This window comes from Oenanthe melanoleuca, chromosome 8, assembly GCF_029582105.1.
Source record: "Oenanthe melanoleuca isolate GR-GAL-2019-014 chromosome 8, OMel1.0, whole genome shotgun sequence".
NCBI lineage: Eukaryota > Metazoa > Chordata > Aves > Passeriformes > Muscicapidae > Oenanthe > Oenanthe melanoleuca.
This window is the reverse complement of record NC_079342.1, coordinates 28905573-28930168: the sequence shown is the minus strand read 5'-3', so window position 1 is coordinate 28930168 and position 24596 is coordinate 28905573. Positions and strand designations below refer to the sequence as shown.

General features: G+C 41.1%; 3 protein-coding genes across 8 annotated transcripts in view; 2 read left to right on the top strand and 1 right to left on the bottom strand.

The window, feature by feature from the left end:
- Positions 1-11808, top strand: part of RABGAP1L (RAB GTPase activating protein 1 like) — a 260444-nt gene extending 248636 nt beyond the window's left edge. For all 6 annotated transcript variants that reach the window (XM_056497048.1, XM_056497050.1, XM_056497049.1 and 3 more), the window contains 6 exons: positions 603-713; positions 2396-2500; positions 3655-3738; positions 4219-4290; positions 5453-5650; positions 5984-11808. In XM_056497048.1, the coding sequence (XP_056353023.1) occupies positions 603-713; positions 2396-2500; positions 3655-3738; positions 4219-4290; positions 5453-5650; positions 5984-6130 (717 nt within the window). In that variant the 3' untranslated portion in view covers positions 6131-11808. The remainder of the gene's footprint in view (positions 1-602; positions 714-2395; positions 2501-3654; positions 3739-4218; positions 4291-5452; positions 5651-5983) is intronic.
- Positions 11809-14768: 2960 nt separating this feature from the next.
- Positions 14769-20397, top strand: CACYBP (calcyclin binding protein). The gene is made up of 6 exons (XM_056496971.1): positions 14769-14916; positions 15467-15659; positions 16325-16421; positions 16909-17008; positions 18304-18398; positions 20080-20397. The coding sequence occupies exons 1-6, from the start codon at positions 14896-14898 to the stop codon at positions 20237-20239; spliced, it is 666 nt and encodes a 221-aa protein (XP_056352946.1). The 5' UTR covers positions 14769-14895; the 3' UTR covers positions 20240-20397.
- Positions 20398-21596: 1199 nt separating this feature from the next.
- Positions 21597-24473, bottom strand: MRPS14 (mitochondrial ribosomal protein S14). The gene is made up of 3 exons (XM_056496972.1): positions 24297-24473; positions 23382-23540; positions 21597-22092 (listed from the first exon to the last, which is right to left on the bottom strand). Exons 1-3 carry the CDS (start codon positions 24339-24341, stop codon positions 21910-21912), a joined length of 387 nt encoding a protein of 128 aa, XP_056352947.1. The 5' UTR covers positions 24342-24473; the 3' UTR covers positions 21597-21909.
- Positions 24474-24596: the final 123 nt, after the last annotated feature.

Here is a 24596-nt window from a genome sequence, read left to right as displayed (position 1 = left end):
CTCAGGGATAAGCTCCCCTCTCCACCTGGCACTACAAAGTACACATTGGTGTCACTGGCATGAGTTACAGAGAAGTGCATAAATGGTGATACAGGATGTATGAGCTATAGGGAGTTCCCTGCTAAGTGATGTTCTTTGCTGGTCCTGCAGGAGATGGGAAGTTGGCACTGCATCACCTACAAAGTGGACTATTTTTATGGATCCCTGCAGACAGAATTTTGTAAAGTGGAGCAGGACAGTTTGCTACTTTGGAGGCATTATTATGAGTAACTCTTTAATTGGTCCCTGTTCGCTGCTGCTGGGTGGGATTTTATCTGCCTGATTTCTTTAGATGATGAGCAAGCAAAACTAAGTGCTTTTGTGGAGAGGTCAGTGTTTACTTTTGACAGGGAAACACTACTATCAGTATGTCCCTTACTCAACAAAAACCAGTGGCATAGCTGCACTTGCACTGCTGGCTTAATTCACTGTTGTTTCCCAGAGCAGCAGTCCTGTCTTAATGTGCACTCTTGCCTTTTCAGTGTTTTGCACGCTCCATGCACTTGCTCATTGCTCTTTATAAGGATTAACTTCCCTTCCTGGTTGTCCCTTTCTTTCCACAGAGGGAAAACCGCAGGCTCCAAGAAGCAAGCATGAGGCTGGAGCAGGAGAATGATGACCTTGCCCACGAGCTTGTAACAAGCAAAATTGCCTTACGGAATGATCTGGACCAGGTAATGTTAACAGATTAGGGTCCCAGCTCAGGCTTGGCAACAGCAGTATGAGGAGCTCTGCTTTGTGCTCAAGTGAAAGCATGAACACATTAAAAGTATAATTATTTTTGCCTTTATTTTCCTGACAACCTCACTCTTAGCTGCGCTCTACTGGATTTCCACATGCCACTGTAGACACTCAGTGAGGTCTGGCCAAGACTGATTGTATCTTCTCTGTTGGGGATTTTTTAGAACATGTAGGCCATAACCTTTAGGCAGATAACAAAGAACAAACATTTCCTTGAAAAAGGTATCACTTAGTTCTTGGGAGACTAGTTTCAAGGGAAGTTGCATTGTCTGTGTGGATCTCTTTCACAGCACTTTTAGTATAGCCAACAAAATTCAGAGATAATGAAGTGGCATGCCACCAAAATTTCAAAGGGCTCCTGGGTGTTTACTGATAACTGCTCATGTTCCCTGTGGTATGTGGCAAGCAGCAGCATTCAGAGCCCTTTGCCTCAGAGACAAAGATTTTCAGAGAACCACACATTCAGCCTTCTCTTTCTGCACTGTAGGTGCTTAGAGAAACTGGAATGAACACAGGAAAGGAGGAAAGATTTGTAGTACCTTCAAAGCATATCTTAAACAGGTCTTTCATCAGAAACATCCTTGTAATCCCCAGGTTCTTTTGTTCTAAGATGTTAAACTTACCAGTTTTCCATTCTTGCAGTGTTTGTTTTCTTTTCACCCATACAGCCTTATACACGCTAAGCATTGAGGAAATCCTTAATCTATCTCTTCAGTCATGGAGATGGTGGATCTGGTTCTGCTGCCCACAAACACCACTAATATCATCATTAATCATTATTACTGTGGCAGAAAGATAAACTGATACCTCAGTGGTAGAAAACCAAACTTTAGCTCAGAGACAAGTTGTCTGTGGTTACTTGTTTCTGATGTTCTTTTCCCTCCTGTAATTTCAGCAAAGTCGATGCTAATTGGCCACAACCATTTTCCATCCTGGACCTCATTAATGAACAGGAAGGGTGGTGAGATGCTTATGTGTGTTTCCCAGCTGGGGAGACCTACCGAATATATCAAAACATTGAGAAATACATTTCTCTCCTGGTGATCGGTGAGGACAGTGCTTACAAAAGCAAAGTGTTCCAAATATGTGTCACCCCATGCTTGGTCCTTCTGGAGAAAATTATATTCTCAGTAATCAAATTTCTTCATGTAATATTTATTTGCATTGATAAATCATTTTATCTGCTAGTCCTGTTTGTCTCTTACACTTGTCTTTGCCTGAACACTTTGTAGGGTACAATGCAGACACCTAAGTATTTTACAGTTATGTTTTCCCTGCTCACAGATTAAAAAATGAGATGAGTTATTTGAAGTTACATAGCAGGTAACTCATGCTGCCCTCACTTAGAGTAATACTGCTTTCAACAAAAATATTCTATACATGACTGTGCTAGGAGAGGTAAACAATTGACCAAAGGATCCTTTCGCATAGTTGTTAAAACACAGTGAAATAATTTAGTAAAAGGCTGATTAAAAAGGGAATTTCATATCAAAAAGTTACGTGAGCCATTAGAGGGCAGGAAAAGGCAATGCTAAAACCTGAGCCTAGTATATTTCTGAGCTGTATATCCCAGTGTGTTTGTACTGGCACAGATAACAAGTGTCTCTGACTCTAGGCTGAAGACAAAGCAGATGTTTTGAACAAGGAGCTCCTCCTGACCAAACAGAAGCTAGTGGAGACTGAGGAAGAGAAAAGGAAGCAGGAAGAGGAAGCTGCTCAGGTAAGGCATTCCACAGCTTTTTCCATTTAGTTAGTAAATGCAAGAAAAATTATATGCAGAAAAGTGTGGATGAGTTGCAATTACAAAAAGGATTTTGTCCTCAAAATGCAGTTTCATTTAAAATTTTATAGTGCCAGTGTAATTTTTTTCAAAGTACAGTTTTCAGTGTTTTTTTTTACTTGAGCTCTGAATGTTAAGTTTTTCATAGCTTATCCTCTTCCAAGTATTGTAACGATTGTTGCCACTGGTGGTGAGCAATGTCAAGCTAAGGAGATGTGATCAGACCTCTTAAATATCTAAATGAAGGAACCAGAGGAGTTGTTGCCTTGTAAGAGCCTATTCTGGATTCAGCTCCTGGATCACTTAAATAGTGTTCCTGCCTGAAGCTAGACCCAAGAGCAGAAGAACGGGTAGGGATTGGGAGAATTTTGCTATCTAGACCTGGCTTCATACTCAGCTGCAAAATACTTAGTCTTCATCCTGTAATCCTATATATCTAATGTGTATGTTTCAAAAGTGATACTCTGATTTTGATTTTTTCTATTTGTCAACAGTGACTGCAACAATTAATGTTCATTTGTTGTGTCTCTCTAAAATGGAGCTCTCTGCCATAAATGTAACAGTGAGGCTTTTTTCCTACTGAAAGGACTCTTCAAGTGGAGTGGTTCTGAAGGAGAGATGAGTTAGCTGTGTTTTCACATAGTGTCCTAGACCCAAACAGATTTTTTTTCTCCTATTATGGAGATGACAGTGATAGTGTTGAGAGATTCTACTTCTTGAGCCATTTCCAAACAAACAAACAATCTAGCCAAACCTGCTGTGACAGTGTGCAGAAAAACTAAATCAGTAAGCCCCACTTAATAGTAATGCTTTTTTCTGTGGACCTAGATTCATCACCATTTAACACAGAGAATGGGAATTAAGTTACAGGAGCATTCTCTAACCAGGGATAAAGGGTCACAGCATACACTTCTTTGGTTATCACTGATATAATCAGTATTTGTAAACTGAGTCAATCAGACACTTGTCTGAGAACTGGAATTTCATAAGAAGCAACTGTAGACCTGCTTTAAGCACAGCGAGACATGAAGAAAACAACCTGATGACACATTTTGAGAAGCTCTGTCAGTGTACTGTGTAACTTTAATTCCTAGCTGAAGGAAGTCTTCAGGAAGCAGTTGGAGAAAGCAGAATCTGAGATCAAGAAAACCACTGCCATCATTGCAGAGTATAAACAGGTACCATTCCAGAGACCCTCTCTCATATTTCTTCTTTCAACCTGTTACAAGAGCTGAATATTCAGCATTGCAGATCTTATCCTTCAAATAAGCTCCACATTTCAGGCTTTGGGGGCGCAATGTTGTAATTTGTCATAAATCTTCATGTGGCTTTCCTAATTAGGCAGTCAGGAATAACCTTTCTTTCAGCTAATTTTTGTACTGTAGGCTGAATGCTTCTGTACTTTGTGACATAATGCAGTATAAAAATCATAAACTAACTCAGCCATAAAATGTCCCTGTCACTATGTTCTGGTTGTGTATTGAATACTGCTGGGTTTTTATCATTAGCAGCAGCAGTGGAGTTGTTAAAGGGAATCCAAATACCTGAGTGAGGGACAATTTAAGAAATGTTGGTTCTAGCAAAAAACATTGTTAAAATGTACAAATTCTACTTTAGCAGAGTAAACTTGAGCTAAGAGACTTCTTTCTCTGCTCCAGATTTGTTCCCAGCTGAGTACCAGGCTGGAAAAACAACAGGCGGCCAATAAAGATGAACTGGAAGTTGTGAAGGTGAGAACAATGTCTCTTCATAAGGGACAAGTGTTGCTGAATGCCAAGGATACAGAACAAAACATGAGCTGAAGCTTAAAGTACATCAGTAGCCACACATGCATTCTTCAGCAGATGTAAATAAGGAAAGGGTTTATTTCCTCTCATGGTTCTTTATCTTGCATCAGACAGTGTGGAACTCTCAAACTGAAGTGCACTTAGAACTTGGCTTTTCTTTTTGCTGCTAAAATATATACTTCTGGTAAGAAATGTAGAGAAAATAGTATTTACATGGATGTTTTGATTAACTGAAAAAAAAAAAAAAAAAAAAAAAAAAAAAAAGACTCTCTAAAAGACAAAACGTGCTGTTTCTCAAGTGTGCACAACAGAGGGATTGGAATTGGCCAGATTGGACAAGGTTTATATTTGGGTTTCTGTAATTTAAGTGGAATGGTTTAAGTGAATGGCACAGTTAGGACCATCCCCAGAATATCCACAGGGGCTCCCCTCCCTTCTCTAAACCCCTTACCAGGATTACCTACATAAGAGGTAAACATTTCTTGATAGATACTACTACTACTACTACTATTAATAATAATTATTATTTTATTATTATTATTATTAATAATAATAATAATAATGATAATGATAATAATAATAATAATTCTGAGTTGGCAGAGTTGTTTACCCTCTGCTGTAGCTTCTACATATTTTTTCAGCACTCAAGCTGAACTGGATTTGTTGCTTTTTAGTGACTTTTTAATGTTATTGATAATAATATAAAATAATTCTATGATTAATGTTCCTATATTCTGCTGAAATAGCTCAATATCCTGTTACAGTCTGTGCAAGCCAGGCCAGCTGTTTCATCTACTCAGATTTAATTTACTCTTCTGAGTTGTACTGACATAAATATTACAAAGCTTTGGGTAGCAAGAAGATTCTGGTATAGGAGCAAAGTCTCCATGCTTAGAGCATGCTAAGTAGATTTTAGGAATTTTTATACTGGCTAACATACCCTGGAAATTGTTAATGAATGACTCCAATTCTTTTCATGCCATTTATAAAAACTGCAGTACTAGATGGTTTGAGATTGACACAGTCTGACAAATAAAAAGGCTCTTCCAGGAAGTACAGCAACTCCTGTAACATGGATTAAGAATGAGCTTTCTGGGTATTTCAGGGTAAAGTAATGGCCTGCAAACACTGCAGTGAGATTTTCAGCAAGGAGGGGGCACTGAAGGTGCCTACTGTAAGCACGGACAACAAAGGCATTGAAACAGATGATGAGAAGGATGCACTGAAGAAGCAGCTGAGAGAGATGGAGCTGGAGCTTGCACAGACCAAATTGCAGCTTGTGGAAGCCAAGTGCAAAATTCAGGTATGTGGAATCCAAGTACAGCAGGATAGTCACTATAACCTCATGTTTACTCCAAAATTATTCTGAATCATGCAAAAAATTGTTCCAAAAGGGAGCATATACCTGCATGCCTGTATATCTGAACTTTCAGAAAAAGAGTTCTGTCTTAAAAAGATGATTTTATTTGTATGTCTAAATATCTTGTGCTGTTTCAGCAGTTGGAATGTCTTCTCTCCCCTTCTCTCTTGCCTGGGAGACTGCAAGGGAAGTGCCGGAATGCAGGGACTGAGTATGAAGATGTTTCTTTGTTAATTAATTAGGTTTTGATCAATTTTGACTATTCTGCTTTCTTAGGAGCTGGAGCACCAGAGAGGAGCCCTTATGAATGAAATCCAAGCTGCCAAAAACTCTTGGTTTAGCAAAACCCTGAACTCTATCAAAACGGCCACAGGCACACAGGCACCCCAGCCGCCCCTGCCTCCCAGAGAGGGCAGCACATAGTTCCAACTGCAGCTGGCACAAGAGCAAAAAGGACAACGCAGCTGAAACAGGATTCTTCCAGTGGTCTCTCCTCCTGGGAAAAGGACAATGAGGCAGGAGTGCAGGCTTGAAGTGAAATTCTTCAGTGTTTTTCATTCATTTTCTGATGTGACCCTTTTCAAAGGGGGAAAAAAAAAGTCCCGGTTTATGTTGAATTCCTGCTTCCCATACTGCCTTGCTGAAAGCCACATTCTGATATCTTCATACTTTTACACTTTATTTTATATGACTAGATGTTAAATAAATATTTCAAAACTAGGTCTTTAGTACACATCTAATTTGAAATTATATTTGTCTTGCACAGAAGGTTTTTCTTCTTCTGGAGGAAGAGAATGGAAAATGTACAGTACTGCAGCATAATCTAGGTGTATGATAAATACACCTAGAAAGCACAGTGTAAGACATTGAGGATGACTTAGGCCCTGGGACCATCTCCGAAGTTTATCACAGCAACTTTATCCTGCAGAGAAGCACCTTTTGCAAAGCTTAGGCCATAGCAAAGATAGGCTTGTGCTCTCCTGGCACAATTGCTATGAGCTTCCCTTACAACTTCTTAGTTTGGATTGTTTTTTCTTCAGAAATGCAAGTAGTGAAGGTTTTGTAACACTATTGTTTAAAGGCTATTGACATCTCAACTGTAATTTAACATAAAGTTCCCTAGTTCCCTTTTTTAAATTCATGTTTATATTAAGAATTCCAAGGAGTAATTCCTTCCACTGGGATAAAGGGAGAACTGTTTTGATATTTACTTTATGTTTTTGTTGAGAAGCAGAGTGGAGACCTTGCATGGTTTGACCTTTTGTAAATCCTGTGCAATAAAGGGTGGGTTTTATGAATAAAAGTAATGAAAACCTTGCCCTGGATCTATATTCAGATTCAAAATTCAGAAATGAGGTATCAGTTAAAACACTCAAGAGGCTTGTGCTGCACTGATGAATAAAATACCATAGAAATAAGATCTGTTTGCTAGAAGTGTTTGGTTAGGAAACACTTTGTTGATATTACTTATTTTTATAAAAACAAGCATTTTCAAGTGGAATACAAGCCCTAGACTTTCCTGTGGGTGTAGACTTCTCTGGTGATTCCCAAACCAGTCTGGTTGTCTTATATCTCTTAAGGTAAGAAAGTTCAAAAACATTTGTTTTGACTAAACATAAAGTGTTCATAGAAATACTTATTTCATGGAAAATTAAACTGTTGCTTGAAGTGATGGAATATTTTTTTAATTATATGTGTCATGTCAGAAGATGGTCTTGCAGGTAAATGTCATTGCTGGACTAAATGTTGTGTATTAATTGTTTCATTTACAAGATTTTTGCAGGGACACTAATTCTGTTTTGATTTTGTTTTTTTTAATTCTAAGGAATGCCATATATTGTTGGTTTTGTACAATAAAATTTAATAATACCCATCTTGTGCTATGTTGTCAAGCATAATTGTGAATTATTTTCAACAGGGTAGTACAAATTTAATGTTACCAGTGCCAAAGGAAAGAGTTTAAAAGGCAGTCAGCTGATAGAAGTTGAGATCAAAATATAATCAGCATCCAGACACAATTCTCTCTTCTAAGAATAAGGGGCTAAAAAACTTTAATATTTTAAAATGTATCTTCAAGAACAGTGATTATCTGGAATTATTAATACAGTGAGGAACAAAAGGGGGGAAGACAGAAGGTATTTCTTTTGCAAATATTATCAAAGGTCTTTTTCCCTTGTCACTGTCTTGCTCATAATATTTGCATAAATGTTTCCATTCTCTTTACTGACTAAACCCAGTGTTAGTCATTCACTTACAAGTTCTGTTTCACATTCAGAATGGGAATCTGAATTAGTAATAAATCTGAAGTGACATTTAAGGATACCTGGTGAAAATCTGATTGTTGCATTTGAGAGTACAGTGCCCATGAGGAGAAACTGGTTATTTGACAAGTGTCTGAATTTCTCATATCATTTATCTTACATTATACTTACAAGTGGATTTTACACCATGTTTGGAAAAGTTCAGTAAGAGCGATTAAAGAAATGTGTTAGACTGTGATTCCCTGAGCAGATGAGTTAAGAGCTCATTCTTGCTCACTCCTCCAACTCCCCATTGTACAGTCCTGTCCCTTGTCCTTATTGTAGTATGTACTGGAGATAATTAAAAACAACAACAAAAAAAAGATGTGGGTGGATTTATCCCCCCCTACAATTCATCTTTTGTCAAGTGAATTAGTTAAATCACCTCAAAAGGTCCAATGAGTGCAAACAGATCATGGGAGGGGGACTTTGCAAGTTATCAAAAAGGAACTTGTAAACAAGGTCACCACATTTCACAGAATGAGCTTCGACACAACATTCATTTCTCAGTGTAGCTGCTTTCTGACTTTGGAAATTGAGTTTCAGGAACAAAACCATATTTGCTACCTGCTAGCCGTGATGATTTCAAGCTCTTGTAAGGATGGAAGCTAACTTAACTCACCCAAAGGAAGTTTCAGAAAGCAATGACCCTAAAGGCAGTAAACAATTTCCACCTTCCAGCTGTAGATCCAAGGTAGCATCTGTAGCAGTGGCATTTGGAAGAGGAATATTTACCTGGAAAGTGCATCTTCTCAGCATTACTGAAAAAGTAAGAAAATAGCTTTATGGCATTATCTTGATGATTTTTCAGAATGAAGGAAAAGAGCAGGACTCCATGATTAGACCAGGCAAGCTAAAATTCTGTCTGCTGACTATAGATGCTATTGGGAAATTTAGTCTCCTGCAAGAAAAGAAATCTCTGTGTGACAGAACTACCTACACACATATTGATGATTTGTCAGGAATAGCTGACTTATTGTTCAGCTTTTCAGCAGGAAACATCATCAAAGTCTCACTGAAACTGTTCTTTCCATGTGGCACTGGAACAGCTAACATAGCTCCTACATCTGGAGTGATTAACCTTCTTTTCCTGAGTCTGCAGTAAACTATGTGTTCACATTAAACTTCTATTAAAATTAATTTTAATTTTATAAATACATATGTGGAACTAAAACCTATATTTAAATTTTAATGAGAATGTACCATTCTGAAATAAAGTCTTTACTTTGATTAGGAACAAACCTCCAAAGAATATTTTTATTATCTTGTTGGACTATAATCTGTTCCTGAGATGCCCAATATGGGAGGCAAAAAAAAAAGTCCTTCTTTTCACTTTAAAAAGTTACTTTTCCTTTGACTGTAACACTTTACAGGCTAAATGAAGCAAGGCTGATTTAGTTACATGGTACATTTGTGAACTAGTCATGTATTATGTTTGTGAACCAACCTTAATATCCTAAAGTAAAAGGACTTAAGCCACTTAGTTTACATTTCTAAATGAACCTGGAGAGGAGTAAAAAGAAAAAAGATACAAAACACCATGTGTAGAGAAGCCAAGAAACTGCAAAATCCCTGAGGTGCATCTGCATTAGGGTTTGGCAGAACCAATCTCAGGAAGGGTAGTCAGCCATGTAATCAGTACTTCCAGTGGACAAACCTGCCCTTGTCCCGTTCATTTATAAGGATTTAATTTTACAGCTGAGTTACATTGCTAGAACTAAGTTAAAGTGCTTACACAGGTAAGCAGTATTTTTTTCTTTGTTAGACATTTTAAATGATTTCTCTTAGTTGGCCCTTGAAATTTCTTTTAAGATTAATTATCATCTCTCACTTTATTAAGAACAACTTGAAATAAAACCAGCCATTTACCCGGGGAGATGGAAAGACAAGAACTGCAAAAGTCCAGCCCCTTCACAAAGTATTAAGTATCTCATTGACTTCAGGGTCATGATGCCATTCATTGACTGAACATGGTAGTTTAGGAGTAAATAAAAACCTGCATTTACTGGCACTGAAGTATCAAAATTTGGAAATGACATGCTGATCTTTCTCCACAGGATCAAGGCAGGGCTGTTGTTCCCCTTCCTTACTATTAAGTAGCTGCAGTGAAAACCATGAAACTACTTGTATGTGTGGGAGAAGTATAATCAGGTGATTTTCATTTACTCAGAGGATTTTCATTTACTGTTAGACTCAGGGATAATTGGCAACTTCTGCATCATCTGCTAAGCCTAAACACCCTTGGCTTTGAAACCAGAAGCACTCTTACTTTACAGTGCTGGTGTTCTTCCAGCTGCTAGAGAGAAAAGAGTAGTATCATGTCTGATTGATTGTGAAGAGAGGGCAGAGATGTTCCCCTCAGGTCTGAGGGATTGTTGTGGCTGACGAGCACTCCCCGTCCCTAGTGGACCCTGCTGGAGAGGCTGCTGTGCAAAGAGCTGGCTGCACCAGATATGCAAACACAAAAGGTTAAATTGTTTGTCTTTTGTGCTAATATCCTACTGGGAACTGTCCCATTAGCTCCTTCCAGGTAATAACACTAAGGAGAGATATGAGGAAATGCTCAAGTTTGGATCTCTCATGTTTTAGGGGAGGTGTATGCCACAGCGGCCTTCCAAACTGAGCTAATCCACAGGTGGCTTTTGGGAAATGCAAGGAATTTGCAACTGGATAAATAATGCTCAGCATTGATCAAGAACTTATCCTTCCCAGGTCAGAAATCTACACAATTTATTTCAGAACTGTGACTTAACACATACAGGTCTATTCTCCAGGAATACAGGGCTCTCCATTTCTCCTGGGTCTCAATGGCTTTGCTACTGAATGTATTTCATGCTGTTTTTACCTGAAAAACAAAAAATGGCTAGAGAATTAGGATATTACTTTTTATTATTTTCTTATTCAGTGGGACTTGCTTTTATTTAACCTGTAAAGGAATATATATATATGTATCTTTGAAGAACTATATCTTGCATATAGAATAATATATAAGAAACTGAAGAACAAGGGGATAAATACATCAAAAGGATTTGGTATTATAAATTTCATTTGTGATTTGATACCACCAGAATCCTGGGCTGTACTAATTTCCTTACAGTTTCTCTTATTTTTGTATTTTATATAATACATGGATGGTACTACCAATGCAAACCACAGCAGATGTTCCCAGATTTTTTTTCAGACCTCAATTCCTATCTTTCAGTAATCCCTGGGTTTGGAATTTTACTATACCACCCTCAAAAGCTGTGCCAGGAACTCTCTCGAGCCTTGGAAACTCTTTCTTTCCCGTGGAAGAAGATTCTTGGACTTCTTTGACCTGGGAAAAGATGACATATGAATGCAGAAAAGTGTCTAATCAAGAATAATCCATCTCCCTTTGTCTGTCTGCCATTATGGTAGATTCACTCCAGCACACTGAAAATAGAGCAGCTTCAAATCTCTGACAATTAAGTTTTCCAGATTGATCTGGGTGTGTCCCAAGCTCACAAATTCTCAAGAGCTAGGAAAAAAGAGCATCAGACTCTGTCTGTCATCAGACAGAGGTCAGACTTCCAAGTGAGAACCATTCAGTACTACCACTACTTGGGTAACGCATCCATGTATTATATAAAGTATGACATGAAGACATAAGTGTAATGCTTGTTATTAAAAGTGCAATTCAATGTACATGGTCACAACAAATGTTTACTTTTTTAATTGTTACAGAATTGTTCATATCAGTACCTTGTTACCATTGTGTGAACAATGCCTTGTAAAATAAATGGAAATGGAAGACAACTTGGGAATAAGATGCTTATTTTCCAAAGCCATTTACTTAAGCAACTTAAATCTGTTTGCAGGAAGAAGCAGCTGCTGTGTCAGATTTTATGATGCAGTTCTCACCAGTAGCTCTGTTGCACCAGGACACAGTGATTTGGCAGGTTGGCTGTCCAAAGGGAGTGCATGCTAATTCCTGCCTGTTCCTTAGGATAAGTGTACCTGTTCACAGGGAGCTGTGCCAGAGAGCACTGCTCCACATGCAAGTCTGAGATTTCCTGTCGCTGTTGGGACAGACACGACACACAAAGCAACACATAGCAACAGGTAAAATGGCCTTTTTATTATGGCAGCGAATTCTCTTTTTATACATTTCTCAAAACAGTGCCTACTTCATTCATTCGTTACAATAACAGTCATCGTGTTCATTGGTACGAAGTAGTCAGTGTCACCATTTTTGGGCAGACTTTCTACAAACAGGTAGTAATTTTGTTTTTCCAACTGCAGGTGTCTGGTGTTTATCTCTGTTCTCTCGGTTCCCATGTGAACCACCTTGTCTTCTTTTTTCCTTCACAGGTAAACACAAATCTTACCAATTTATTCTTCTGTCAGCTCACTCCTCTGGCTCACAGACCAGCTGTCAGCCCCTTCCACAATTTCCAGCACAGAGAATGCTTTTCTAATAGGACAATAGTTGTTAAAGACTTCGTGCTTCCCTGTAGTACATAAGCCTTGAGGCAGCGTGCAGCATGCCTGCAGGAAGAGACTTGGGGGGGCAGAAGGAAACAGCAAGAAACTGGCAAGTGACTACTAAGAGAGAGGCAGGGCTGACCAAGAACAGGACAGAGCAAAATGTGCTGCAGTCAAAAGTATCCAAATGCTTAATAAAACTATTCCTCCATGTGAGCAACTGCTCTAGGATTTCTTTTCTGTTAACTGAGATGAACAGTTGTTCCCAGGTAACAGCCAGAGCACACAGCACTTCAGGGGAAGATAAGGCAAAGAGGAACAAAAGCTGAAGATTAAATTTACCAGCCATAACGTTTTATGTGGATTTACCTCCACATACCTATGCAAAGCATTTGTCAGGAGAGGAGGCAGCATCCAGCTGCTGTTGCAGCTTTCTGCAAAGGAGAGCTCAGTGGAGCTTCTGTTTACATAACAAGAGTGACAACTCTTGGTAGCTCAAAAGGAAGTTCCATGTATACAGAAATGCTTGTCATTTAAGGAAACTTAATTAAAAAAAACCTCAAGGAAAAAAACAAATTACAGGCTCACTTCAAATGCATTTCTATGTTAATGAAAGCGTTTCCTCCTCTAGCCAGAACTTAAATTAGAAAGCAATGCCAATTTAAATTGTAAAAATAAGACCACAGTTATGTGTGGAGAAATTCAAAGATTAGTAGCTAAATTAAAAACCACAAAATTTTTCCTTTTCTCATCAGAGGGTTATAATAAACACCTCAGTACAACATCTGTTGAAACCACTTTGGGGAATGCCAACTTGAACATAAATCTTTGGCTTCAGTGCTTCTGTGAATTCATCAAACTTCTTCTTCCCTCCCTACCTCTGCAGATCTCTTTAAAGATTAATTCCTGCATGTTCACTTTAGAAGAAAAAAAAAACCAGACCCTAAGCCCATGTATCAGCAAATGAGCTGACATTCCTCAGTTTGGTAAAACAGGTGTTATAACTGGCACCTTGCTCTAGAGAAATTGACTTTTCCAGTGCTGAAGGGCTGTGTTCTGTCTTGGGTCACACTGCTTGTAAAGGACATCTGGGGGCAAATACTGCCTCCTCTACATTCCTGCTGAGAGAAAAAATGGCATTACCTTATTGTTTTCTTTCAGGGAAACTTTAATGCCCAGTGGGGCTATAGAAGCTTCTTTTTGTTGGTGCTTACTGCACCAATGAACAGTAGTTCATTCTCTAGTGTTTAATTGGAAAAGAACAGCTGCTCTATTTTTATTTTTTAATATTGGAGGGAAGACAAAAAAATCCAGTTTCTTTTCCCCAAAACTTCTTGTGACATACAGATTTTGTCTAATTAGGGGCAAATAAAGATCCTGAAGAAATTATGCCAATACCTGAAAGGGGAGGACAAAGCCAGATCATCTGCTGATGAGAATTGGAAGAGCTTCATTGGCGACAGTGCAGTTCTGCCAGCTGATATACCAGTTTGGTTTGTGAGAGGAGACAGCTAGTAAAACATGAAAACTTAATTATGCTTTCATACCTGCACATACTGCACTGATTTAGTAACAGTGCCAACAGTCATGTTTTTTCTTTTGATGAGGAAAATGCTTAAAAGAATTTTGGGAGCATTACACCAGCATGTTTTTTACATGCGTATAGCCAAGGGCTCTGCAAATAAAAGCTACATTTTCCTTTTAAATGGTTTGATAACCTAAGTCTCTTACTCACAAAGTCACTCCCAGAGTACATATTGTGACATTACAGGTGAGGAATAATTTCCCAAGAGTAACTTAGCCTCCGGGTTTGTCGTAGAAACTTTACGCGTTAGTTGTGGGGGTCTCCCCCTGCGGTGGTGTTGAGAGCACTGTGCCATCCGCACAACTTCTATTGGATTTGGTTGTTTTTTAGATGAACTCTTAGAACTTGAAAGCTTAAACCTTGCTGGAACTGATCTTGGAATTTTTTTCCAGCGTTAATAACCATGAAAATGAGGAGCAGACACAGTAGAGGGCACTTAGTTTATAAGCCCATCTTTCTTTAAAGGCCGGGAACAGACATTTCTTCCCCTCTGATCGCTATTTACCTCCACCATATCAGCCTAATACTCTTTGCCTGAAGAAGGAAAACAACACTTTCTTTTTGCAAAATTATTCGAGGACCTTGACAGCCAGGAGTTCAGAGGCATCTGCCGTAAAATGAGGGGGAGATATTTCACCGTCAAAATAAAACCCAGCCCATGCCCGCCTCACGTTGAGCAACCCGCCTGTCCCTCAGAGCCCAGGGGGCGGGAACGCTCCTGATCCCGCCCGTCCCTCCGAGCCCAGGAGGCGGGAAAGCTCCTGATCCCGCCCTCTCGGTGGCGGAGCGGGTGGGACCTGTGGCGGAGCGTCACTTCCTGCAGCCGGAAGGTTCCAGAGGTTCCGCGGGGAGCCGCCATGGCTGTGGCGCGGGAGGAGGTGAGGCGATTCCCGGCGTTGCTCGCTGGGCGCTGATGGGGCCTTGTGCGAGGGCCAGCGGTGTGGCCCGGGCTGGGAGGCGGAGAGCTCTCGGTCCCGCGTTCGCTGAGGGCTGTGGAGGTCTCCCCCTGCGACGTGTGTGTGGAGGGAGCTGTGCTATCCGCCTTGCTTCTCTTGGTTTTTGTTGGTTTTTAATGCATGAAGAGTTAGGCACTGAAGGCCTAGACCTTGTCTGGAGGGTTAAGACCTTGGAGGTCCTTTCCAGCCCTGTGCTCTGACATAGCCATGGTTGCGCAGGGGAGTTGCATCCTTCCATCCCGATCTATTCTGTGAATTAAGATTCTATAGTTGTACATATCTATAGGAGTGGACAGGGGATGAGGAAGGGATTATTCCATGCTTAACTGGTTGTAGTGAGAAACTAAACTACTGATCTGATAAAGCTGAAACTCCAACATCTGGAACATGTGAAATTGTCATAAAAAGTTGTAAGCCCTGAGCACAAAGAATGTATCTAATGTATATGTGTGATCTTTTCTGTTTGAACCAGTTGCAGAAAGATTTGGAAGAGGTTAAAGAACTGCTCACAAGTGCCACTAGGAAGCGGGTGCGTGATGTCCTTGTGGCAGAGAAACAAAAGCTGGAGCTGGAAATCAAGAATCAGCCTCCACCAAAGCCAAAAGATGTGGCAGAGGAAGAAAAGTCATCACTGGGAGGGTACACAGTGAAAATAAACAATTATGGTAGGATTATTTTTCTAGAACTCCACCATCTCTCTGAAGAGATAGCATGGTGGCATTACTGGGAGTTAGAGTTGCGCCTTAGCATCATAGTGAAGTGCTAAGTGTTTATTGTGGACTGGACACCCCACTTTAAAATCTACTGCATGCTTACCTTACCATCTGAACCCCAGGTGTGTGTTGATCATGTTCATGTGATAGTGTTTGGTGGGGTGCATTAAGTATTCCTGCTGTACCAGCTGGTATTTTTCTATTCCTTAGTGTTTAACGGGAATGCAAGAGTAAGCTTTGGCTTCTCTGCTTGCCATGTAGGTGAGAGGAGAGGGAATTGCTCAAGATGCAGGGAGTAGGGGAAGAAGTGGGTCAAGGAAACTGCAGTGGGAGTAAACAGCTGGCTCTGACTCCTCCTGCACAGCCCAGGTTGCTCTCTTTTGACCTGAGCTGATACCTGGGTTTTCTCAGAATTTGCAGAGGTTAGGGAACAGGGCTACAAGGGGGGACCTCCCTTTTGCTCTCAAGTTATTCCTGAATAATTCATGTTTTCCTTTTATTGCTCTGAAAATTGCTTCAGTAAGGCAAAGTCATTCTAGGGGGCTTTGTGGAGGAAGCTGGAGTGCATGAAGCTTATGAAGGAAATGTAGAACTTAATCTCTTTTTTTCACTTCCAGGTTGGGATCAGTCAGATAAGTTTGTTAAAATTTACATCTCTTTAAATGGTGTCCAGAAGCTTCCAGCTGAGAATGTGCAGGTGAATTTCACAGAAAGGTGAGTTCATCTTGTAGCACAGCAAGAACACTGAAATGCAGGAGTGTTGGACCAGCTTTTCTTTTTTCTTCATTCCCTTTTTTCTTTTTATAAACTTTAGCTGTATTAGGTTTTAGTAACACTTGAGCGTATCATGGTGCATTTTACAAGTGCACCTCACCATGCTTGATGGGGCACATAGTGTTAGTCCTGGGTATTCGTGGTGGTAGAACTGAGGTGTACATTAAGGAAATTTGATTTTCCAAGTTTGTAGGTAGAAAAGATCCTAAAGATCTTGATTTGCTATGAAGTCTGGATGATCCTTTTAATTTCTCTGTTAAAATTGAACTGCACATTTTGAGAACCCTGTAATAAAGTAATTCAAGCCTGTTGGCCTGCTTTCCCAAGAAGTACTTTGCTGTCCTAAGAAATATGCCTGCTAAAGGGTTTTCAGACAATGTAATGATTGGACTATTTGTATCTTTCCTCCCTCCACTTCTGGGTCCAGGTCATTTGATCTGCTAGTGAAGAATCTGAATGGGAAGAATTACACCATGACCTTCAACAATCTCCTGAAACCCATCTCTGTGGAAGGCAGCTCTAGAAAGGTCAGTGCACCTTGTCTGTTGGAGGTAATTTAGGGCGCTCACAAAGTATTGTGTTCATTGCCTGGCTAGTTCAAGAGACTCTGTTCTAATGTTCAGTCCCTCCCTTCTGCTGCTAAATCTCTGCGTTGTGAATATGAGTCTTTCTAATCTGTGATTGTCATAACTGCAGAATTAGTCTCTGGAATCCTATTTCAAGAGATCATGTCTGAATATTTAATAGCTCACCAACAGGATTTCAGAAATAATTAAGCAGAAAATACCGCCAAGCGTTCATTTGCATCTTTGTGCTTTTAAATACCTCTGAGAAATTCTTCACGATTTTAAGATATTTGTCAGCAGACTGAAATCTTGGGAAGCTTAAATAGGCTAATTCCCAAAGCCGAGTCTGCTCTGCCTTTGTAAGGGTGTGCTGCTCCAGAACTGAACACTGGTGTGGTGGTTTAACCCTACCAGGGTCGTAATTTTCTAAGGGGAAAATTAACTCTATCCCAGCCAAAACCAAAACAGCTAGTAACCTTGTACTGCTGCTGACTGGTGGTATCCATACTCTGCTGCTTGTGGCACTTTCCAGGCTGAAATGTGTTACATACCTCCTCTGAGTTCTGTGTTGTACTTAGTGACATCAGATGCAAAGAACTACCTGTTCAGTTGGAAATTGGCCTCAAATGAGTACAGAGTGAAATTAAACCACCTGAAATAAATGAAATTGATGCCCTGGTGATCTTTTTACACGGTGGAAACCAACCAGTGGTCATGTACTTGTTAAGCTGAGCTAAAGTTGCAGTAGACCCTTGTCTGCTGTGGCACGGAGGAGTTCTCTGTGAAATTTAGGTCAGGGTTGCAAGTCAACAGGCTTTGTAAACGTATTGCCCTAAACGTATTTGTAAACGTAATACCCTAAAACTAGTTTCTTGTTCTTGGAGAAATAAATTGGAGGAGCCTCTCTGAACCTGGTATGCTTGGAGAAGTCCAGTAAATAGTCACTCCACTGGCAGTCCTGAGTATTTGAGCATCCTTTAAATCACTGAACAGTGTTCCTGCAGCTCTTTATGTTCTTCTGTATTGGTACCGTAAGTCAGTAACCACATATATGAAATGTCCACAGTGAAGTTTGTACCCTGAGACTGAGTACATGCTATAATTTTTTTATGCCGTATAATAATGGATAGCTGAGATAAATGTTTCAGGAATTTGTGAGTAGGGAAGGCGTTTATGTTACAAGCTAGCCTTATTCATTTTGACTGGCATCCCTTTATGAAGCATTCTAAATTCATGCCTTGCTGTTCACCATACAGATAAAGACAGACATGGTCCTTGTGATGTGTAAGAAGAAGCGGGAGGAAAAATGGGATTGTCTCACTCAGGTGGAAAAAGAAAGCAAAGAGAAAGAGTATGTGTCTTTTCAATCCTCCATCTTGTTCTCCATTTCCTGTTCTGTGTTTTAGGACTGTTGGGAGATATCTGTACCAACTGTGCAGTTACTCTGAGGATTGTTGGTCTGGGGGACAGGCCCTGAGATGTTGGAGGATCGTCTGGTTGGAATTTTTTTGGTACTTGTAGGACTGCAAGTAGAAGAAATGTACTTTGAGTAGATGCCATTCCTCCACTGTTTTATTGCGAATGATGAAGGCTGCATAATAGGACACATGATAGGGGAGACTTGCAGTGAGAATTCTAAAGGGAATCAACTAATGAAAGATTCATTTGCATTTTGATGGCTGCTTTTACTGCAAAAATTGCATTAGTGAAGTGACTGTTTTTAGATCAACTGCGTATTATATAGAAATACATGGAGTTATCCTCTGCAGCTGTAGTGGTCAAAAGTAATTACTGTCACCTGTGTGTGAAGTGCCTGCACAAAAAATCCCAGTGTGTTTTTGGCAAAGCAGGTCTTTGTTTACTTAGATGATGTTCCAAATGATTTTCCAGTGGCTTTCTCAAGACACTTTGTAACACTTCAAGTGCTTGGGAGCAGCAGGCAGCTTAGACACACGTAGGTATGAGCTTGGTAAATGACAGCAGGAAAACACTTGGGGACAAGAGACTAATATATATATATATGTATATCATACAATGATTTAATGTTGTTTTACATGTATAGCCACCTTGAAGAATGAAACACTATTGAGAATGTTATCCCTGCCAACAGTTCATTCTGTGTATGCTTTTAGGGTGATTTGCTAAAACTGATCAGGCTTAAGTGCCTGAATTTAGGGCAAAACAGCCTTCACCACTCAAATGGCATTACAGAAGATTTGAGAGCAAGTCACTTGACAATTAATGCAGTTTTCTGGAGGGACAGGGTCACTTTGTTAAACCTGTGTCCTGTGCAGAGAATTCCCAAAGATTTATTGTTTGTCAAATGACCAGCTCCAGAAATGCTGGGGCCAGCCAGGGTCTGTGCAGCTGATCATAGTCCTTGAGCACGAAGAAATTGCTCCCTCTGCTGATCTGTTATCATCTGCTGTGCTTTTGAGCTAGGAACTACCTGGAGGATTTTGGAAAATGGGATAGAGAGGGCTTTTGCCAGAGAGGGAATTTTTTTATAGTCAGGTCATACGGGCCATGTCCTCCAAGAGTGCTAACTGCAGGTGTTCATCACCTGGGAAAATTGCTTTGAAATGAAGTGTGTTAAGAAGGCAGTACATCTCTCGAGATCATCTGAAAAATGGGAAGCAACAAAAAAAGCCTTTTTTTTGTTGTAAATGTGGCCTCTCCAAAGAGCTTTATGTGTCATTTCTCCATTTTTATTCACTTGTCACATCACACAAGGCAGGTATTGGCATTCTCTGTGTCTGCTTCCTACAATTAATTTTGGGAGTGCTTCCAGGCTCATGTTTACTGCAAAATGCTTCACATCAAAATACTCTCCCACCCTAGGTGACACCTGTAGGTATACTATTCAAATTAGACTTGGTTTAAGGGTGTTTCTTAGGATTCTTCCTATTTGGAACTGCTGTGATCTAAAAGACTTTGCTAAAGCAAAAGTCCTGTTACCAGGATGTTTCAAACAAATACTAGTATTTAATTTTTTTGGGTATACCTGACCTTCTCCTGTATCTGTCTTGCAGGAAGGCTGCCTATGACACTGCAGATCCTAGTGAAGGGCTTATGAACATTCTAAAGAAGATGTATGCAGAAGGGGACGATGAGATGAAGCGCACCATCAATAAGGCCTGGGTTGAAAGCAGAGAAAAGCAGTACAAAGGGGACATACCAATGGATATCTGAAAGTACGCTAAGGGCCGCCTTAAAACTGATCTTCCATGTGAGATGCTGTGCTGCAAAGATCATCGTTTACATAACCTTCTTCCAAGCAAAGACAGTCATTTTCCATTTCAGGTTGGACAAAATATTTAAATAAAATAGCTTATAAAGCATTTCCATCAGTCAAGTGGTTCAGCATTTCCTGAGGAATGAAAAGCATAGGGTATATATCCTTACCCTCCTTGAAAGAGCCTCTCAAATGAGTGGGGAGTGCTGTGAGACTGAGTAAAACTAAAGGAATCTTAAACTAGGGTGGGTCAAGACCTCTGTTGCCAGTGGCAGCTGTATGTGGTTGCTGGGGCTAGTGTCACGCTCACTTCACAGGGTGTAGCTTTCTGATCAAAAAAGGGAAAGCCCTGAACTGTAAAGCATATCATAAAGGGAGAACTGCTGAAGAAAGCAGTTTGATAGTTAAGCAGAAACAATATGGTGTTAATCCTGTGGTATTCAAATTTCATGATTACTCTCAGAAACTATTACTGTCTAATAATACTATGAATTTTGTTTGGAAAGTGCTTGTGCCAGCTGTGAGCATCTTGGGACATTTTTGAGATGGCATCAGTCAGGATGCAGTCTGCAGTTACCAGCAGGAGTGCAGTGAGCTGTGATGCTGGACAGGGAGCATGCCCTGGCTCCAGCAGTGTAAAGTAGGAAACAAGGGATAACCTCCACTTTCTCCCTCAACTTCAAAAGGGTTTTAAGGTAAGAAAGTAAGTATATTAAGATGGGTTATATGTCAAAATATGACTCAGGTGGGTGTGATGAGTTGCTGTCAGTTTGCTGCTAGTGGTACTTGGCCTTTTTACTGCTACCTCTCAGCCCTACACTGGGGGGAGGGGGACAGAGAGCCACTGCCTCCCCCTTAACTGCTCTGCTTTGAAGAAGAGTACAGGGCAAACATGACCTTAGCAGCAAGTCTCTTGTTAACTGTGTCCTTCCTGCCTCCTCTTGTCTCCCAAGGACAGATTTGTTGCTACCTGTGTTAAGGAAGCCACTGTTAGAGTCTGGTCTAGGGCTTCCTTGCTACCTTGTTGTTGAAACATTTGTCTGAGCACTGCACTATGAACAGGAGAAATACCAGCACAGTGTAGTTTCTAAGAGGTCCTTTAGCCACTTTGTCTGCTTGTTAATATATGTATATATCTAGTTAGCATAGCAAGAGTATCTGAACTTGAGGCCGTGTTTTATTCCCACTCTGTGCTTGCCCTTGTTCACAGCAGATTCTCACTGTTTCCTGTTGTGCAGTTTTGTTGATGCTTTCACCCAAATTACCATGAAGAATTTACCGTATGGTGGCAAACAAAAAAAAAAAAAAAAAAGCTTGAACGAGCCTTTTGCTGTATGTCTTTATTTCTAATGTTGCCCATACCACAAACCTCAGTTTAGTTCTGGAACTATAACGTAGTGACTTTTTCCTCACAATCAAACCTGCCTCTCACTCAGTTCAGTGAAGTTGTGCTCCGGCTTGTCATCTGCTACCAACTGTAATCCAGTGAGTTTAATGAATCAGCACAGCTTCTCGTCCTTCCCTTATTTGTTTGACATTGATGCTGGAGGCAGGACTTGCTTTAATTACCCACACAAATGAGCCTGGTTTCTTTCATCTGCCTGAATGGACATCCACGTGGTGGTTATTACCACATGGCTCTCTGTACACCGGACATCTGAGCATGGTCAGCAAAGTGGCGGAAAACAATTCTGCTGACCCTCCAACGCCGCTTAACCCCTCGAGGGCGGGATGTCAGGACACACCGGTTCCGGATCCTCACAGGACAGCTGTCCCGGGGCAAGGCAGCAATCTCTTTATCAGCCACTTCCTGAAACAGAAGAACAGAGCACAAAAGTTCATCTGTGTTCCCTGGGATTTAGAGGGGCCTTACTGCCAGAAGTCAAAATCCAGACGTAGAGTAGGTACCATCACAAGCTTCTCTACCACTTCATGAATAAACTTTGCTATTTAATTGCAAACTTTACCCTCTCTTCCTCAGCCTGCCCTTTCTGGGCATTCCAACAGTGAATGTAAACTGACCCACATGAAGATTCCCAAATTAATCTTATTACACAGACAGCAATTCCAAGCCACTAATTATAACGGTCAAATCAGCTTGTCTCTGTCCTTGTTGCAGGGTGGGCTAGGCCCTCTAAGAGACCCAAGATTTAATATTAGTACAGACTGAATAGCCTCAAGCCAGGAATTATACATTAGTCAGAAACCCACTTAGTTTTCTCCTTGTTGCAGGGTAGGCTAGTCCTTTCAGATGAGCTGAATTTAAATATATGTTGGTTATTAACTGCCTGCCGAGGTAGCATGTTTTGATGTCGGTAAAAGGGATCTCACCTTTGGAAGATGTTACAGGATCTTCTTTTGGGGCTTTTTTCTGTATTGCTTTTGCCTCGTAAGGACGTCCAGCACCAGTCAGAATTGCCCAACAGTAAAGTCAATATATAAAAGCAAATTCATACACTTTCTCTCCCAAGATATGTAAATATCATGGCCAGATCAAATACAGGAATAATCTGATACTTGCAAATGTTCTTGGTGCTTAGTAAGGCAGGCTCAGAGCGGGGTAGTGAAGTTTTAAGAACAGTTTTAACAGCCAAATCTGATGTAGGTTTCACATGCTTGTAGCTCAGGCTAGAAAGTAAAATTAAATATTTCTAATTTCACAGATTGGTGGTTGAGGCTAGATCAGGCTTTCAGATTTTTAAAATAAATCTAGAGTTTATTTCTTATTCTGTATTAATTGCAAATAAAGTAAATAGGTTTGTCAGCATATGGTAAGGGCAGTGTGGGGGATGGAAATGTGACTTCACTGTATTTAGTGTTATATATGCTGCTTAGACAAGAAGCGCTGGTTTCAGAAAGCCCCGCAACCCAAAGTACACAACTTCCAGTCAAGTGAATATGCTGTTGTTGTAAACACCCCCAAAAGGCTGAAATCACTGTAGAACATGACATGATTCTGTGCTTTTGAGCTGAGGAAACACAACATTTGTGACCTGGGACAGCTGTTTGGCTCTATAAAGTGACTGCTCTTGCCTTGAGCACACCACAGCAGCAAGAGCCTCATGTGGGTTCACAGCTGGACACAGCCAGCTGTGGTACCTGCAGCTCCTTGGGAAGGATGGAGTTCTTCCGGATGGCGTTGATCCGCAGCCTCTCATCTGCATGTTCATACGCCATCTTCCTTCTCTTGACATCCCGCAGCATCCTCCAGTCCACATAGTAGCTCCGCACCTGCCTTGGGCAGGGCGAGGAAAGAACCTGATTAAAAAATAAAATTTCTGATACCTGCCTGTTGCACGTAGTTTGCCCTAGTCAAGCATGAATTGTTATTTCCATAAAGCATGGAATATCTGGAGTTGGAAGGGACCCGCAAATACCGAGTTCAATGCATGGCCCCCATAATCCCACCATGTGCCTGAGACAGTCTGAGCTCTGGCACTTTTGCATGACCACTCCCTGGGGAGCCTGTTCCAGTGACCGACTACCTGCACGGGGAAAACCTCTTGATAATATCCACCCTAACCCTCCCTTGACACAGCTCCAGCCGATCCCTCAGGTCCTGTGTCTCCAGTATCGTTACAGTCCTGGATCACACGTTACCCTTCTTATACCTCATCGCTGTCAACATATTCCTCTCGAGGGGGCAGCACCGATCTTTCTCTGACGAGTTACAGTGATGCCTTGAGAGCTTTAGCTTTTATATTTTATATATTTTATATATTTTCCATATTTTCCATATTCTGTACTGCATTAGTATATAGCTCTGAACTTCATATAAAGTGTTAGCAAGTTCTCTTCACAGAGAGACACAAAAAGCCTCAAGCTACACCGAACGCTACGAAACACGGGACCCGCGATGTCCCCGCGCTGCGGGGCAGGGTCCGCGCCCGCAGCGGTCCAACACTACCCGCATCTCCCCTGCCCGCTCCCCGGCGCCTCGGCCGGCGGGACCGGGTCCCGGAGAGACGCGGGGAAGCAGTATGGTAGGAATGGAGGGGACGGAGTAGGTCTGACCTGCTGAACCGCCCTCAGCGCCCAGCACAGCGCGGTAGCCGCCATCTTGTCGCTGTGCCGCGCGTGCGCTCTGTCACGGCGGGTGCCCGCCCTCCGGCCGCTCCCACCTCCCTCCCGCCGCCTTCCCAACGCGCCCGGTTTTTTTATCGCTCTGCGGCTGCAAGTGTGGTAAGAACCCCGGCAGCATTTGAGGGCTGTGCTGTGTGTATATCTCAGAAATGCTGCTAGGGCTCGCTGGCACCACCCACCATTGGAGGCATCTGAATCTGCCACAGAAACATCGGAGGCCGGCCTTGGGTG

Bases quoted from the DNA above. Each gene is read 5' to 3' on its own strand.
- CACYBP (XM_056496971.1), top strand. From the start codon at position 14,896: ATGGCTGTGGCGCGGGAGGAG. The intron at 17,009-18,303 runs GTCAGTGCACCT...TTCACCATACAG, and splicing joins TGGAAGGCAGCTCTAGAAAG to ATAAAGACAGACATGGTCCT. The intron at 18,399-20,079 runs GTATGTGTCTTT...TCTGTCTTGCAG, and splicing joins AAAGAAAGCAAAGAGAAAGA to GAAGGCTGCCTATGACACTG.
- MRPS14 (XM_056496972.1), bottom strand. From the start codon at position 24,341: ATGGCGGCTACCGCGCTGTGCTGGGCGCTGAGGGCGGTTCAGCAG. The intron at 23,541-24,296 runs GTCAGACCTACT...TTTTTTAATCAG, and splicing joins CGCTGAGGGCGGTTCAGCAG to GTTCTTTCCTCGCCCTGCCC. The intron at 22,093-23,381 runs GTACCACAGCTG...CTTCTGTTTCAG, and splicing joins TCCTTCCCAAGGAGCTGCAG to GAAGTGGCTGATAAAGAGAT.